This window comes from Panthera onca, chromosome A1, assembly GCF_046562875.1.
Source record: "Panthera onca isolate mPanOnc1 chromosome A1, mPanOnc1 haplotype 2, whole genome shotgun sequence".
Classification (NCBI taxonomy): domain Eukaryota; kingdom Metazoa; phylum Chordata; class Mammalia; order Carnivora; family Felidae; genus Panthera; species Panthera onca.
The window spans coordinates 158789368-158806044 of record NC_138339.1 but is presented as its reverse complement, the minus strand read 5'-3'; the positions used below and the strand labels follow the sequence as shown (position 1 = coordinate 158806044).

General features: G+C 50.9%; 1 protein-coding gene across 3 annotated transcripts in view; it reads right to left on the bottom strand.

Annotated features, from left to right (window-relative positions):
* Nucleotides 1-660: 660 nt before the first annotated feature.
* DCUN1D2 (defective in cullin neddylation 1 domain containing 2) overlaps nucleotides 661-16677 on the bottom strand; it is a 31914-nt gene continuing 15897 nt past the window's right edge. For 2 of the 3 annotated variants that reach the window (XM_060636626.3, XM_060636627.3), the window contains exons 4-7: nucleotides 14281-14411; nucleotides 5301-5383; nucleotides 3656-3752; nucleotides 661-2543 (exon numbers count right to left, since the gene is read on the bottom strand). In XM_060636626.3, the coding sequence (XP_060492609.3) occupies nucleotides 2464-2543; nucleotides 3656-3752; nucleotides 5301-5383; nucleotides 14281-14411 (391 nt within the window). In that variant the 3' untranslated portion in view covers nucleotides 661-2463. The remainder of the gene's footprint in view (nucleotides 2544-3655; nucleotides 3753-5300; nucleotides 5384-14280; nucleotides 14412-16677) is intronic. The other variant, XM_060636628.3, reaches the window with a different exon arrangement.

The following is a 16677-nucleotide window of genomic DNA, read 5'->3' as shown; positions in this document are numbered from 1 at the left end:
GGGTGGAAGTGTCCTTTGGCAGAAACAGCTACTGTTGAGGGCAGAGGAGTTTCCCGGCTCATTTCTCTTGCTGACCCTGAGGCCATGGAAACCTTTCCTGAGGTGGCCAGCAGCTCCCCCACACCGTCCCTGCCTTGTCCAGCAGCACTTACTGAGCCTGGGCCGAGCGCCTCCAACCACGGTGTGCCTCCCCCCATGTGGCCTGGAGTGTTGTACTTGGACGACGTGCACGAAGTTCAAGTGAAGCAGTGACGTGAATATATCCCCAAGATGGAGATGGGGTCATGTCTACTCCGGGAGACACAGGTAACACGTCTTTATTCAGCCTGTTCTATTTGGGGGTCTCGTGTATTCTCTGTATATTCCTGGTTTGCATGTCCATGTGTCCTCCCACAGGATTCCCAGCAGCTCAGGGAGATTCTGCCGGTTACAAGAGAGCTACAACTCTTCACACACAAACAACCATATTTATTTAATGCATTATGCGGTCACGAAAAGGAAACTAAATGGCCAAGCTTTGTGTATTGGGGTGCGGCCATCTACGTGAGCAGGCAGGCTGAACATGGGTGGGATGTCCCCAGAGGGGCCGTTTTCCCGCTGGTCCTGTGGCATCCAGCAGCATCTGAGCAATCGAGAATAGAGTTACAAGTGCACCACCACTGCCACACCAGAGAACATATTTTATTTCAACATTTCCAAAGCTCTTAGCACTTTTCATGGCACGCGTGCTTTAAATAAATAGAATAGAAGAAACCGCAATCTTGAAGAGCCTTTGTCCGGCCACTAATGTTCCGTTATTTACTGATGACCAAGTGCACAGAAGCCCCCCCACTCCCACAACTTCGAATCTTAAGAACAAGGTGTTGCAGACCTACAGCCTCCTCCGTGAACACTTACACGGCAAGAATCTGCGAAGCCTCGAAGGATGCTTTAAAGCTGTTGAGGTTTTTATTACATAAAGTGTATGCTCTCTTAGAACCACAGGCTGGCAGGCAGAGACGGGCCTGTTGACCCTGTGGCAGACGGGGAAGTACAGGCCCAGGAGACACTGCGGGACTCAATCGTGCATCTGTGTAGGGCCCAACCCAGCCCAGACTCTGGCCTGCAGGCCTCAAGCCCCCTTTCCCACCCGGACAGCCTGCGGCCTCTCTGAATGACTCCTCTTTGGAAGTATAAACAGTTCACACATGGCAAGCACACGAACACCTCCCATGGGCACAGAAGCTTCCTGAAATGCTGAATCCCAATTTTGAAAGTCACATCAAACTACACATTTTAGGCACACTGCCCATTCACGGAAAGTCCACTGTGAACTTCCTCTCCTGTGAAGTGACCCCAGTTTATCTGTCTCATAAATGGGATTGCAGACAGGGTAGTAGGCACACTTGGGACGTGAAGATCTTTTCAAATATAATGCAGGGTCTGCACAGTGATTTTTAGAACACACAGGAGCTTTCCCAACAGGAGGAACAGGTAATGTCACAGGCTCCACCATCAGACAACACGGCAGAGTCCATGCCTCGCCGGACGGCCTCCTCTCACAGATGGTAATGCGACGGTCACACACTGCAGACGTAAATGAGACGGGGCCTTCCCGTCTGGGCGTCTCGGGTAACGGTGTGTACTGTAGCTTCCGAATGTGCGCAACCACGCAGAGGGCCAGAGGGAACAAACTCACTCCATTTCTGAATCTATAATCCATTGCTCATAAAAGAAACACTTTTCAGGGAAAAATGTCTTTTTAAACATAATAAAATACTTTTTTTTTTTTTTCTAAAGCATACTGTACAAAACTTTTTTGGAAGCTCATTCAAATGACACTGGACAGGACAGACCAGCTGACTTGTAAACAGTACATGATAAAATGTCCCTGGAATCCCATGGTGACGGGTGCTGTCACCATGCAGACTGCAGCATGTCAGGAACCGTGAAAGCATGTTCACATGAACATCTACGGGAAATTAAAATAAAAACAGACCCAATAAATCCAGATGCTTCATAATTCAGAAAACAGAAGTCTTGATTTCCCGGCAGTAAGTTTAAAAAGTTCTGTGTCCAGATCCTTTTTAGGACACATTCCTACTAGCTTTGGCCTGCAGAGAAATACAGCGTCCCACCAAGGGCACAGACACTGTTTCACAGGTAGGATTACAATGTGGCTCAGCGGGATCTGTGCGAGCCGTGTGTTCATGCGCCTTCACGGGAGCCGCCGATTCAACCGCACACTCTGCAGATCTGCAAACAGGCTCTGGGTGACTTTTTCACAAATATGATAAAAATCATGCAGAAATTTCCTAAAGCAGCAGCCACAGGACCATCCCCAGACATCCTGAAGCAGCGTCTTCTGAGAAGCTCCTTACGTGTCCACTCAGCCCTTTCTGTGTGCAGGGGGAGGTCAGGCGGGCGCCAGGGCTCCTGGGAGGAGGCACTTGCTCTCTGTGTCTGTGCAGCTTCACTCTCTGCCTAGAAAGGGCAGCGCTTACCACCCGTCACGACTGGCCGTGCATATTCTACAAAATCATCTATCAGAACAGGCCACGCTCCTACAGGAAAGCAAACACAGATCTTTAAAAACCAGTCTAGAGCAGTATTTTTATATCCAGAGCATTCTTTCTGCAGTCAATATTTGTGTTTCAGGAGCTGAAGTGAGTCATCTCACAGCCCATCTCTCTGGAGGGATTGCCGGTGAGATCCATTCCTCTTGCTGTAGCCAGACCCCAGGCCAGCACTGGTGCTCCTGTGCAGACGTGGCCTCTAGCGACCAGGCACTCGGGGCCAGCCAGCTGCAAGGCCTGGGCCCCTGTTCCAGGCAGTCGGGACCAGGCACAGGGCCTTCCACCTGCCCTGCAAAACACTGCACCCTTTTCTCCCTGGGCCGGTTCCCTCTCCAGGCCCAGCCTCCCCACCACCCCCAGGTAGCCCGGACCACCCCAACCCCGCTGGCCAGGAACACACTCACTGTAAGCTGCCGGCCCCTCCTCTGCAGACCAGCTACGTCTCGCCACCGCAGCCACACTCCCTGGGCTTCTGTCTATGGTCAACTATTCACGTTTATTAAATGCCCTCTCTGTGCTGAGTGCTGGGGACGCACACAGACATGCAACGCCACAGGTGCCCCAGGGCGGTCGCCTCCAAGCTGGGCGCTGAGGGAGCATGCAGTGGGCAGGCTGAGACTGTGTCCTTCCCTAAAGTGGCACAGTGCCCATAGTGGCGGGCACACAAATGCTCCCTGACTGGCTGTCCTCAAACATCTCAGGGTGGGGACCATGAATATGTGATCATGTTATACCAGCTGGAATCTTCACATGGTAGAATGCCTAGCCTGAGGCGCCACCCAGGATTACGTACCTGGAAGAGCGGCTTCCAAGCCTGTTTGTTCCCACGGCTCTGCCGGAGGGCTCTCTGCACATCCACTTTTGAAATGCTTTAGTTTGTTTAGGGGGTTGTCCTCCTAAATTAAACTAAATACGAAGCCCTATTTTTCTCGTGTGGTTGACAAGACATAAAAAGAGGGTAATACTGTCATCACCACCACCCCCACTGCACTGAGGGGCGGGGCCCAGAGGCAGCTGGAGAAGGTCACCACCGTCCTGCCCCCAGCAGTCTGCACATCAGCATTTCTGGACATCATCTGAAGCACTACAACTTCCCGTACCTTCTTCATCATAGTTAGACATATCATCTGCAATCATATTTCCAAAATCTAGCAGAAGGTTCCAAGTGTCCCTTGGGATTGATCTTTTGTGATGTTCCTAATACACGAGAGAAAAAAACCCACCAGACTTAAGAAACAGACGTGACCCTTGGGCATCCCAGCGGCCTCGTTACTTCAGCACACACCGCGATGGGGAACCGGCACCATCACATGTGGTCAGAAGTAATGACAGTGTTCTGGGTATGGTAGGAGCTACGTGATGCCAATGTGCAAATACACAAAAGCAGACTTGTTTAAAAACAGAATAAACATTTAAAATAGAGATTATAATCTGTTTCACTCCAATACAAGGGCAATGCTTTAAAGCTCCACCTAACGCCCAGCCAATTGGCATATGGTGCGGGACACCCGGCCTGTGGCACACAGATACATGTACTTCTCTGCACGCCAGGTGGGTCCTGCAGTGGGATGGGCCATTTTTCAGATTTCAGGTACGCCACACGCGTGGACAACACGCATCTGTGCTGTGACTCTCAGTGGGCGGAGGGGCGCTGGCTCCGCCCCCTCCCCCCCGCCCCCCCCTCCCCTTCGGGCATAGAGCTCCACACCCACACCCGCCTCTGCACTCGTGGGGCAGAGGCGAGTATATTCACAGATGACCCAGAAGCCACCCAACCACATGTGGACTTCTGCGGCCTTCCTTGCATACCCCGCCTGTCGTCCCGGCCTCAATTAACCTGTTTCCACTGTGCTGTGGGAGCCTTCGTCCACACTGAGAGTCTGGGCTTTTGTCCGCTCTCAGGCCTAGGGCTCTGTGCTCGTCCCCAACGTGCTGCTGTCCCCACGGTGCCGTCTCTGGGCACATGAGCAGGGTCCCTGGGGAACGCCTGCACTCGAGGGCACTGGCCACAAAACTAGTGAGTGGCGGAGCGGACTAAACGTGACGCAGGCTGTGAACCTGCACATCGGCTTCCCCATGCTGCTTCGAGGAGGACCCCACACACGGCCCCCAGCGGGAAGACGGTCCTCAGCCAGGCCTCACACATTCGCAGAGGAGTCCACGCGGGAGATGTGGGCACGTTGCCATCACGTGACTGTCTGCTCTGGAGGGGACCCTGGTGCTCCACACGCTTCAAACAGCGACGCCTCTCTCCCTTCCCCCAGGCCGGGGGCTCCCCCACCGAGGAGGCCCCTCCAGGTCAGAGACTCTCCTGAGGGAAGCCCAGCGAAACCCTCCTTTTTCCTGCTCAGTTAGCATCATAAACCACATCTTAAAGCGTAGCAGACTGTGGACAAGCTGGACAACAGGATACAACCCGCAGTCTGGAGCCCGTATGAGCTCACAGGACGTGTGTCGCTGCTGCTTCGGGAAGCCTAGAGCCAGGTAGTTGGAGTTCTGCAGACAAGGGGAGGCATGCGAGTCATCTGAAACCCCAGCCTGAGAGTCCCGCGGGGCTGCCGGGAGCCCTTCTGAATCCAGCCTTGGGTAGCCCTGCCCGTTCCTCGCGGTGGTGAAGCCCGCGGCCGTTCGCCAACTGCCTGGCAGCCACGGTACAGAACCCCCCGGTCAGATAACACGGGCGGCCACACAATGTGCTGACCCCTCACACTGGGCACACACAGCAAGAAGCAGAAGGACACTTACCAATAAAAAGCTGTTCCAAAGATCTAAAAATTTAAACCTTCCAGATAACACTAAATTCCAGTATGCAACAGCCATTTCTAAATCTGGCAAAAAGAGAGAAAGAGCAGTTAATAAATCCCAATTTCTTTTTCCACTGCACAAAATGTGACCACTTCTTAGCGCACTGGTAATCACTTAGTAAAACTCAGCACTCTTACTGAAGAGTAAGACGAGGCCCACCCCTTACAGAACGTTCCTGATATTGTGAGTGATCTAATCTTCTAACTTGGGGGAAATCTCTTTAAGTGGTCTGTGCCTTGTTATTCAGACAACGTACACAACTGTCCCTTAATTAACATCAGTCTGTAAGACTCCCATTTCTGTATACACCAGGCTTTCTTCAAACCTCACTGATGCAACCTGGATACTGTTCTCGCACATCAGGTAGTGTCAGAACATGATGAACTGCAAGTTAAACAACCAGTCTTGATGGAAGGGAGGCAGTGTTTTCCCAGTGGGCAGGAAGAGTCCAGCTCGGAGGGAAGCCACACGAGATGGCCGGGACCCCTCCAAATTTCTCAGGGTGCAGTCAGGACACAGCAGCCCAGGGAGGGTGCTTCCATTGACTCGCAGACATTCCCCGCCTAGGCCGGCTGCTGATCACAGCCCGTGTCCTCCATTTTCCGGGCCCAGAAGGCAGCGGTTGTGTAGTCGTGTCCTGAAGCTTCTACACAGACCTACGCACCACGGAGCTGTAGGACTGCATGAGAATACCATCCTAAGCCAGAATTTCTGAAATGAGGATTCATTCTCTGCTTGCTCTAAGTTTACTATCTATTTCTCCTTGCATGCTGGATCCAGCAAGTAAACTAAGAGGCTGAGCTGAGTTTCCTTGTTAAAATTGACAGCTTTTAATGGTGTGCTTTAATCCCAAGTGCTCACCACTCAGAAAATAAAAGAACAGTTAGAATAGAACGATTTCCTAATTACACGTTTATATATGTATGTCAGGATAAACTCATGTGAAAAGCAGGCAAATAAATATTTAAGGTAACAGATTCTTTTAAATGTAAAATGCCCAAACAACCACTTTTCAGAAAATTTTCATCTAAATCTTAGTTGGTCCTATTTGGACAAAAGTGATTAAGGTAGAGCTGTAGGGGGGCCTGGCTGGCTCAGTCAGCAGAGCCTGCGACTTCTGATCTCAAGGTCATGAGATCTTAAATTACTTCAATGATTATGTAAATAAACAAAACTTTTAAAAAAGTAGTGCTGTGACTTGAGATTTCTAGGAAAGAGCATTACTAAAACTGGATAAGCAAAGCAAGGTACAAGTAGCACCAAATTTAAATAAATCGCCTACATTCCCTGTGTTAACAGGCCGTTACAGACTTTCTGTCCTAAATACCCTGGAGTCTTACTCAGAAAGAGCCGGGCAGGAAGCTTCGAGGACTGCCCACGTGGACGGCTCGCTAACCCTCGCAGCGCCTGCACTCTAACACTGACACGAGCGGCCTGTCTCACTAAGTCTACATCCTTGTGACTTAGGAAGAGCGTTAACTGAGATCTGCCCTCAACTCAGCTCAATGGTGAGACAAGTCCCACATTGAGAAATGGGGGTGAACCTGGGGAGGAAAGAGAAGTAACGTCGTATGGCAGACATTTAACCTGGGTCCTATCTTAGTCTGGTCCTGGAAACCTTTCTTAAAAGTTCCTGATTCACACATTCGTGACCAAAAGTGAAGGAACACATATTCATATGCAGTGTTATGTATGTAAAAATGTTTACTATCACCCTAATCGGATCCACTTGCAAAATAACAACACTAGAAAACCTCAAAATGACAGAACGTAGAGCTGGAAGCAAGGACAAGAGTGACCCCAGCAGCCGTGAGAAGATTATGACAGCTACTGCTTCCCACTAACCTCTGAGAAGTCTTCTTTCCTGAGCAAGAAAATGTTTAGAGGAAATGGTTACTCTTTAAAATTTGTTTCTGATTTAGATTTACATAATGAAAATGTCCCTTCTGTCAAAGAAGGCTTTGGGTACAGATATAAAAATTAGCTAATTATCGTGAAACTTTACTTCCTCAAAAATCAAGATTTCTCAAAGCCAACTGATTCCAGACTCTATCCTAAGCTTCTTACATGAAAACAAAAAGTCAAATAACTTTAATTACCTTCTTTATTAGAGTGACCATCAGGTAAGGACAGGCTAACAGAACATAAAACAACCCACACAATTCTAACACATACACATAAATAGACACAAACTTGAAGAAAACAAAGAATAAATCCCTCTTTTCTTGATCAACCTTTTTGACTGGTATCCACACTTTTTCTCGGAACTATAGAGCACCTCTATCAACCTCTTTAATTTATATTTAATCCTTCTGAAGACACAACACGTAAGACACTCTGGAAACTGGAACATCAATTGTTCCGCTTTGAGTACATAGGCATAAAATTATTCATCTGGCTTTATTATTTTTTAAGCCCTCAAAACCCTGGTAAAACGAGAGGACTGCACTGAATGGCCTGCACAGGCTCATGTCCTCATGAGGCTGTCACTGGGCCCTGCAGCAAACCTCCAGGAAGGACGGACACACGGACACACACACACACACACACACACACACACACACGGGCTTCCTACTGCAAACAGCCTCCAAAACACGAGTCTCTGGAATATTCATGGAGAAAGAAAGACCTTTTTAAACTTTAATCGGGGACTTAGACTCTAATTGACAACATCCTGGAAACCACTTGGAATTACAAGTGCACTTGGGTGTGGACTTCCGGCGGAAGGAAGTGGGCTGGAGGAGAGCAGTGCCCCACCCCTGCCCCACCCCCATAGCGCCCCTGCCCCACACTATGGCCAGGTACCCCCAAACCCAACGCAGGCAGCACCCCACCACCTCTGCGCCCCCACCCGGCTCCACTCCTGCGAAGGCAGGAAACAGGTCAAGCTGGAACAAAAGAGGGGCTGGCTGAGCCCTGCCTAAATCCCAGACACCAAGGATCGTGAAGAATATACAATGACTGTTGCCTGAAGCCACTGAGTTTTAAGGTACTTTGCTATAAAGTGGGTCTGGGGAACAATCTGAGAATCCGCAGTCCTGACAAGCTCCCAAGTGACACCAAGTTGCTGGTCTGCAGACCGTGCATTGCAAGGACTTGAGGTCAAACCTAACTCAGTGCTAGAGGTGGACAGGGAAGGCGGCTCTTAGATCAAGAGAAGAATCACCTGGGACCTAAGTCCCCTTGGGCGGAGGAAGGGGGATCACAGGACGGGGCAGAGGCCATAGACGCTGATGAGCTCTTTCCCCCAAGACAGACTTGATTTGGGGGAGAACATGCCTGGAGCACTGGTCCCAGAGGCCAGCGCCCAGGCATCGCCAGTAACAATCACTGGGCTGTAGAGAAAGGAAAGGAATCTGGAGGGTGTCCGAGGCAGGACGATCCTCAGACACTGATTCAACAATCTGAGGCCAGAAGAAAGCGGGAGGGCACAGTTAAGACCTTCTGCCCAGAAGACCTGCTCACTCCAGCACACAGGGTGGGACCTCCCTGTGGACCCACAGGGAGGGAGGCCACCCTGCTTCCCGTCCAGCGGCACCCAGTAGAGTGTTGGGCACACACGCAGGCTGCTGTTCCCACACAGCACAGAACCTTCCCAGAAATTCCCAGGACTCTTACTGCTGCCACAAGAGAGGAAACACCATTGTCTTACAGAACACTGAAGATCTGTAGTCTGGAATTTGAGAACCACTAGCATGAAGCTGTGTTTCTGAACAATCTAGAAACAGTGGCTGAATCGGTATGAATGAGCACTGCTACTGACTGGATCATGGTTCTGAAACGGCTTTCTCCAGGACCAGAAACCAGGGCTCCCTGGACGAGTGTTGGGTCCCAGGTCTGGGGCTGGTAACATGCGGCTTCCAGCAGCCTGTCCTGCCAGACAGGCAGGCAACAGCCAAACACTCCTGGGTCACATCAAAGGGATGTGGGTGCCGACCAGAAGAGGATTCCCTGGCCACAGGCAGGGCGATTATCCCTGAGCTTCAAAAAGGGTCAGAACTGCAGTCCACTGGACCCTTCACATGTGATTCAACCCATGAGTTCACAATGATATGAAAGAAATAAACGCTAATGGGCCCTTTTCAAAGGATGGTAGGGGGACGGTGCGCTGTCCTGACATCTGATAAAGGCACAGAAACAAGTGTTCACCCCACCGGAGCTGGACCACACCGCTGGGTGCTGAGGCACCACTTCCTAGGATTATTCCACATAACACGTGGAACGAAATGATGGAGTTGGAGCGACACCCCACATCGCCGTCAGGTTGATGGAGGTGGGCAGTGAGCTGCAGGGACCGCAGCTGGCGTCCCAAACAGAGGACAGCCAGAGGCGCCGTCTGATCCAAGACAGCCCTCAACAGTGACGGTCTCCCTGAAGGCCGGGACCTTCACGTCACCATGTGTGGTCCAGCGGCTCTGTGTGCCATGACGCACCTGACCTGCCACCTTACGGGGTGTCACGGAGCTAATGATGTTTTACACATTTTTCTTAGTTGTCTTAACAGAATTAAAGTAATAACACCACTTATACCGTGAAGTAAATGAGAGGCTGGCACCCTTGCCCTCCCACAGGCTTGTCCCCGAGGGTCACTGCACGCCTCAGAAGCCGCCCTTCTGCGCCACGCTGCCTCCCCTGGCAGCCACTAACCCCGCCACAGGGGAAACGGCAGTTAGGGTGGCATTCCTCCAGGTATTTGTCATTCCTGAAACAAAAACGTCTGTGCGCTGCAATAGATCAGACAAAAATAGAGCCGAAGTTGAAAGTGTGGTCAGGTGCTAGGCCCACAGAGGGTGCGAGGCAGGGGGTGAGGAGGTGAACTCATCTACTGTGTCACAGAGAGAGCAAAATCCAAGGGCTGATGTCATCAAGACGGCACCACACACAAGGCAAGACGATGCTCTGACCCACCACCCGTTACAGTGACCTTTACCAAAGTCAGACCATGTCCCACCTAAGGTGACACTCAAGCCTTAGAGTCTGGTGGGCCTGACCACCAGGTCCCACATCTCCAGGGCATGCCATGGCAGCCTCCTGAGAGCAAGAGAGCTTTTCCTGTCCACACACAGGAGCCACTGATGGGGCACGTCACTTGACATATGGCACCAACCAGAGGAAGCAATCCTACGTGAGGAATCACCATGATTTTGGTCAACATTTGGTACTTTTAAAAAAATGAGGTGAAGGGGGGCACCTGGGTGGCTCAGTCAGTTAAGCGTCTGACTCTTGACTTCAGCTCAGGTTATATATGATCTCATGGTTCGTGAGATTGAGCCCTATGTTGGGTGCTGAGCTGACAGTGTGGACCCTGCTTGGGATTCTGTCTCTCTCTGCCCCTCCCCTGCTCATGCTCGCTCTATCAAAATAAATAAACATAAAAATAAATAAATAAAACTGACACTGTAGTTCACAAATCTGAAAATAAATAAAAAATAAAAAATGAGGGGCGCCTGGGTGGCTCAGTCGGTTCAGCATCCAACTTCGGCTCAGGTCATGATCTCACAGTTAGTGAGTTTGAGCCCTGCATTGGGCTCTGTGCTGACAGCTCAGAGCCTGTAGCCTGCTTCCGATTCTGTGTCTCCCTCTCTCTCTGCCCCAACCCCACTTGCACGCTCTGTCTCTCCCTCTCAAAAATGAATAAACATTAAAAACATTTTTTTTAATTAAAAAAAACGAGGTGAAAGCATTTGTGCAAAAACAGAACTGAATATTTTAGGAGTTTGCAAATTGTGATAGATTTTGCTCACACAGCAAAATCTTGTTCATACAGTATGAAACAAGAATATTGAGACTGAACGACACAAACTTCACGATGTGGGTCCACTGGGGAGCTCCTGGGCCCAGGGCCCATGTGAAGGTGGGTCCCAAGTGTCCTGAGAGCATGCAGGTCACAGAACAGGGCAGGGCAGAGGCAAGCACGGCAACCAGGAGGGGACAGTGGAGCCAAGACGGACTTGATCCTTCGAGGCTTGTCCGACCTTCACCACTCGGGTCCCTGGGAGTGATCTCCACCCATGTCAGGCAGTCCGCCAGGATGTGTGAACGCAGGGCACAGGAGAGGAGGGGCCCTAAACCTGCCATCGTGGCCTGTCCGCACACCACTGACATGCACTCCATCCCTCAGCCTGTTTCCCTGTTTACAAAACGTGGGCAAGACTACGCATGGGCAGATGAAAGCACCTGTCTGCCACACGACAGGTGCTTAATAAATGCTAGTTTCCACCTTTCTTTCTGGTCATGAGATAAAACATAAGAGCAGCCTCCTACGGCAGAAGCCACACTGGGTGAGGAGGCCGGGCTTGCACCTAGATGTCTGGATAGGGGGCAATGGGGGAGCAGGGGGAGGCACTGGCGTGTCCATGACCAGCTGTCCCAGCACCGCACTCTACCCCTCACCAGTCAGCAATGCTGTAAGCACTCTGATTTTCCCGGGAACAAAACACCACGAGCGCAGCTCTCCACTCTGCACCAACATGACCAGAATCACCCTAAATTCTAATGCAGCCGGGGTCCCACTGCCAGTATCTCAATCTCACCTCCTGGCACCCCTGTGGGGACACCTGGGAAGCTTGTCTCCAGGAGAGGCAGCACCTGGCCGGCAATCACAGCCTGATGTGCTCAAAATGCTCCCAGGGAGGTTCAGGCGGTAGTGGAGGCCACCCGGCTCCTCCTTCCCTCAGTCGGTTGACCAAGCACGGGCTGGTCCCTTCAAGAGGGTGAGGACAGACACAACCCAGCAGGCCTGGCGTCCACTCGCTCTTCCACTGCCCATGCTCCACTGTCCCTAACCAGCTCCTGCTTAGGCGGCAGGATCCCTCACCAATGGCAGGCCATCTTTCTTCCCATGGCCCCGGCTCTCCGACGCACGACAAGGTGGGGACCGCGCAAAGCCTCCACTGCCAGAGGTGGCTCGCTGCTGCCCCTTTACCCAACGGCAGGCCTGTCTGCTCACCCATTTCCTGGAACAGGAGAAAATACATCCTTAATTTTCCTGGCGGCTCTCCCACTGCCACCTTCCCAAAGTTTTGGCAGAACTGTTCAAGTGAGCTCCTGAACGGGGCTCACACGGAGGCCCTTTCTCAGCTCCCAGGGTGGCAGGAGCATGATCCTCGAGGTGGCACACAGGGTGAGAAAGCCATTCACAAGGCCAACTAGCCTGGAGACAGAGGGAATCTGATGAGAGACTCATCACAGTGCAAGGTACCAAGAGTAAAAGTGAACAACCACAGCACTGGAGAAAAACAAGTAAAAAGAAGAAAACCATCTCTGCCATGGGAACAAGCATAGTGCTTATGAAAGATGGCCCCCACCCCCTGCTCTGAGATAGGAGGGCCCAGTCCCTGACACACTCCCATGGGAGAACCCAGCCCCTGTACCCCCCTCCCATGGGAGGGGCCCAGCCCCCACACCCCCTCTGCTTTGGGACAGGAGGGCCCAGCCCCTGCACCCCCCATGGGAGAGCCCAGCCCCCCCAACCCCCTCTTCCAGGACAGAGAGGCCCAGCCCCCGCACCTCCCCTATGGGAGAGCCCAGTCCCTGCACCTCCCCTCCATGGGAGAGCCCAGCCCCCGCACCCCCCCCTCCTCTGGGACAGGAGGGCCCAGGCCCTGACACCCCCTATGGGAGAGCCCAGTCCCTGCACCTCCCCTCCATGGGAGAGCCCAGCCCCCGCGCCCCCCCTCCTCTGGGACAGGAGGGCCCAGCCCCAGACACCCTCCATGGTAGAGCCTAGCCCCCACACCCCCCCCCATGGGAAGGCCCATCCCCTGACACCCCCTATGGGAGAGCCCGGTCCCTGCACCTCCCCCCACCATGGGAGAGCCCAGCCCCTGCACCCTCTCCTCCTCTGGGACAGGAGGGCCCAGGCCCTGACACCCCCTATGGGAGAGCCCAGTCCCTGCACCTCTCCCCACCATGGGAGAGACCAGCCCCCACACACCCCTCTTCTGGGTCAGGAGGGCCCAGCCCCTGAACCATCCCACCCGCCATGGGAGAGTCCAGCGCCTCAATCTGTGCCTGCATTTGACCTGCCAAGAGGAGTAAGAGACAGAGGGGAGAAGAATGTTCACTGCTCACACACCTACAGACATGCACAGGTGAAATCAGCCCCCGAAATCAATTGTTTGCAGTGGATTTTTCTATCTGTGAATTTTCAAGCCCATTTTGGTTTCCTTCCTAAAATTGGTTATTTTATAATATTGCTTTTTAAGTGCAAGAACTCTTCTTTGAAACATATTCTTGTTTAATCCCTAAAGACCATGTCAGTCCCCCTCTAAACTTGTAAAACATTTTACTGAACTAAACATGTCTGTTACATTAAACAAATAAATTATATAGCATTTAGGGGGAAAAAGAAATGAAAATAAGCAGAATAAAACCCTCAGAGAAACCAAACTCACACTAAAAAGTTAAGAATTTTCCAAACAAATTTATATTATAGCAAAACTATATAACTCTGAAATAAACACTAAGATGTAACCCAAGGTACGTCAGAATTGTTTTCAGGTAAGGTAACTTTAAATCTCCAGACCAGGACAGGATTAATGTCCCCTGGCCGGTCCCCACAATACCATCTGCTGGACCACACACCTGGCTGATACAAACATTCTGATTGTCGGTATCAATTGCTGACTTCTCTAACCCATTAGTCAACTGTTATTAGTATGACAGAATGCGGAGCATTTGCAAGTTACTTTACGTTTTGGAGTTTAAATATTTAAGGCCGGAAGTGGCGACTGACTAGGGGCTGAGCGCAAGTGCAGGTGGTACCAGGTGGCCCGCATGGCCGTGGCACGCCCAGTGGTCAGAAGGCACCAAGGCAGGAACAGGGACCCTGTCGCATCAGGACGGTCACCTGGCAGGTCCTGCCCACTTTTAGTCTCATGAAGATGTGGCTTCTTACGAATCTGGATTTTATACTCACCTAAACCCTTCTGCCCGGGGTTCTTAGCAAAGGTGAAGGTAAACTGATAAAAATCCTTAAACTTCGCCGTGTCCTTCAGTTCCTGCTCCAGCCTCGGCAGAAGGGCCCTCAGCTTCTCCGTGCTGTCACACCTGCCGAGAGACAGTGCTGTTGTGGTGGGACAAGTGCCTGCCCAGCCTGGCTGCTCCCTGTGGCCTGCAGGCCCCCTTCTCTAGCTAAAAGGATTCCGGTGCTCCAGAATGGATGGTGGTGGTGGCGGCACGGCGCCGTGAAGACGCCAAAACCAGACTTGTGGACTTTGAGTGGGCGAATTCTGGCCCTGGGGTTGCCTCCTTATGGCCAGGCTCGTCCACATAGGACAAAACACAACTCCACTGCTCGAGAGTCAGGCTTTCCGGGCGCGGGGTGGGGGTGGGGGGGAAGGGGCAAGTGGGTGAAGGGATGGCACACACTACTGTGATGAGCACGGAGGAACGCACAGAACTGCTAAGTCTGTGCACTTAGCATAGCGCTACGACTGTGCACCTGACACTAGCATAGCACTACATTAATTACGCTGGAATTTAAAACATACATTTGCTGAAAATGAATTAAAACATTGATCTTCCTCCAAAAAGTCAACCTCCTTTAAGAATATTAAAAAGCCTTAAAAGCAGAAATCTTTGTCTTTTTTATTTTTAAATGTCTTTTTTATTTTGACAACCCAGCAAGAAGATCGTAACAGCCCTTGCTTCACCAATGCCGCAGCAGAGCCCTAGGGCTTGGGAGCGAGCAGGGGAAGCCCTGCCTCAGTGGCCACCTGCGCGGTGACACAGAGGAGAGGTGTACAGCTCCAGGGACCCACACCAAGGCTGGCGTGCTCCCCACCTCAGGCCTCTTCTCTATGGGGCCACTCCGTGCCCTTCTGTGTGCCTGCATCACTCCAAGCAAGCACTCCCTGATGGTCAGTTGCCCCATTTTTGAACTTTGTAAATGGGAGCGCATGTCTGGCTTTTGTGTCTGGCTTTCTGTGTTGACGCTGTGTCTGCAGGTTCACTTGTGCTGGCGTGTAGCTCACATTGAGTCATTTTCGTTACCATGTAGCATTCCACTGTATTCATACTTTATGATTTATATGTTCTGCCAATGAGAAATCCTCTGGCTATCTCTAGTTTTCTGGTAACAAAGGTTGTTAAGAACATTTCTATACATGCATCCAGGCACACAAGTAAATGTGTTAGGTTAGGCACAAGACCAAGTGGGCCAGCTGGGTCACTGAATCTCCAGTGTTGTGATATCAAACTGTTTCCTAAAGAGACTGCCCCATGTCAACCCCCTGCCAGCAGTATACGAGAGTTCCTGTTCCTCCTGTTTTCAGTGATACACACAACTGTGTCTTATTTTAGCCATTCCACAGATTAAGTTCATCGTAATTTAACCTGTACTTCCTCAGTGAACAACATTGCACACCTTGTATTTTGACTGGCTATTTGGAGATGCTCTTTTGTGAAGTGCCAGTTCAAGTCTCCTGCCCGTTTTCAATTAGGTATCTTTTTCTTATTGTTTTGCAGGCTTTCTTTATGTATGAACGACATAAGCTTTGGTCAGCTAAGCAGTCTACCCCAATGTGGACTGCATTTTCCCTTCTTGATGATCGGAATTCTTATTTTTAGTATAATACACTGCCAGTCTTCTTCACGGTGTTTTTTATAAAATTTTTTAAATGTTTATTTTTGAGAGAGAGAGAGAGAGAGACAGAGAGAGCATGTGAGTGGGGGAGGGGAGAGAGAGAGAGAGAGTGCACACAAGCAGGGGAGGGGCAAAGAGAGACAGGGAGACACAGAAGCTGAAGCAGGCTCCAGGCTCCAAGCTGTCAGCACAGAGCCCAATGCAGGGCTCGAACTCAGGAACCATGAGATCATGACCTAAGCCAAAGTCAGAGGCCTGACTGAGTCACCCAGGTGCCACAGGTTTGTGGTTTTTTGGTTTTTTTTTTAATGTGTTCAAACTTCCCCCACTGCATGGTCATAAAGATATTCTCCTACATGATTTTTCTAGAGGCGTCTGGCTTTTGCCTTTAGCCTTTCACACTGACATCTACGATCCACTTGGAACTGATTTTTTATGTACGTTGTGAGGTAAGGGTCAAGGTAAGTTCTTCTCCATGTGCCAATTCTCCCAGAACCATTTACTGAAAAGATGTCCTTTCTTCACGTCTCTGAAGGCTGCCTTTGCCATAAATCAAATGTACCTTAACACATGGGTTTGTTTCTTGGCTCCCATTCTGTTCCACTGGTCTACTGATCTCAGTAGTAGTGCCAAGTAGTCTTAATTACTGTAGCTTGAAAAATCCTAATATCTGAGAGAACAGATCTTCCCCTTTTGTTTTTTAAGAACTTTTGGCTGTTCTTGACTGTG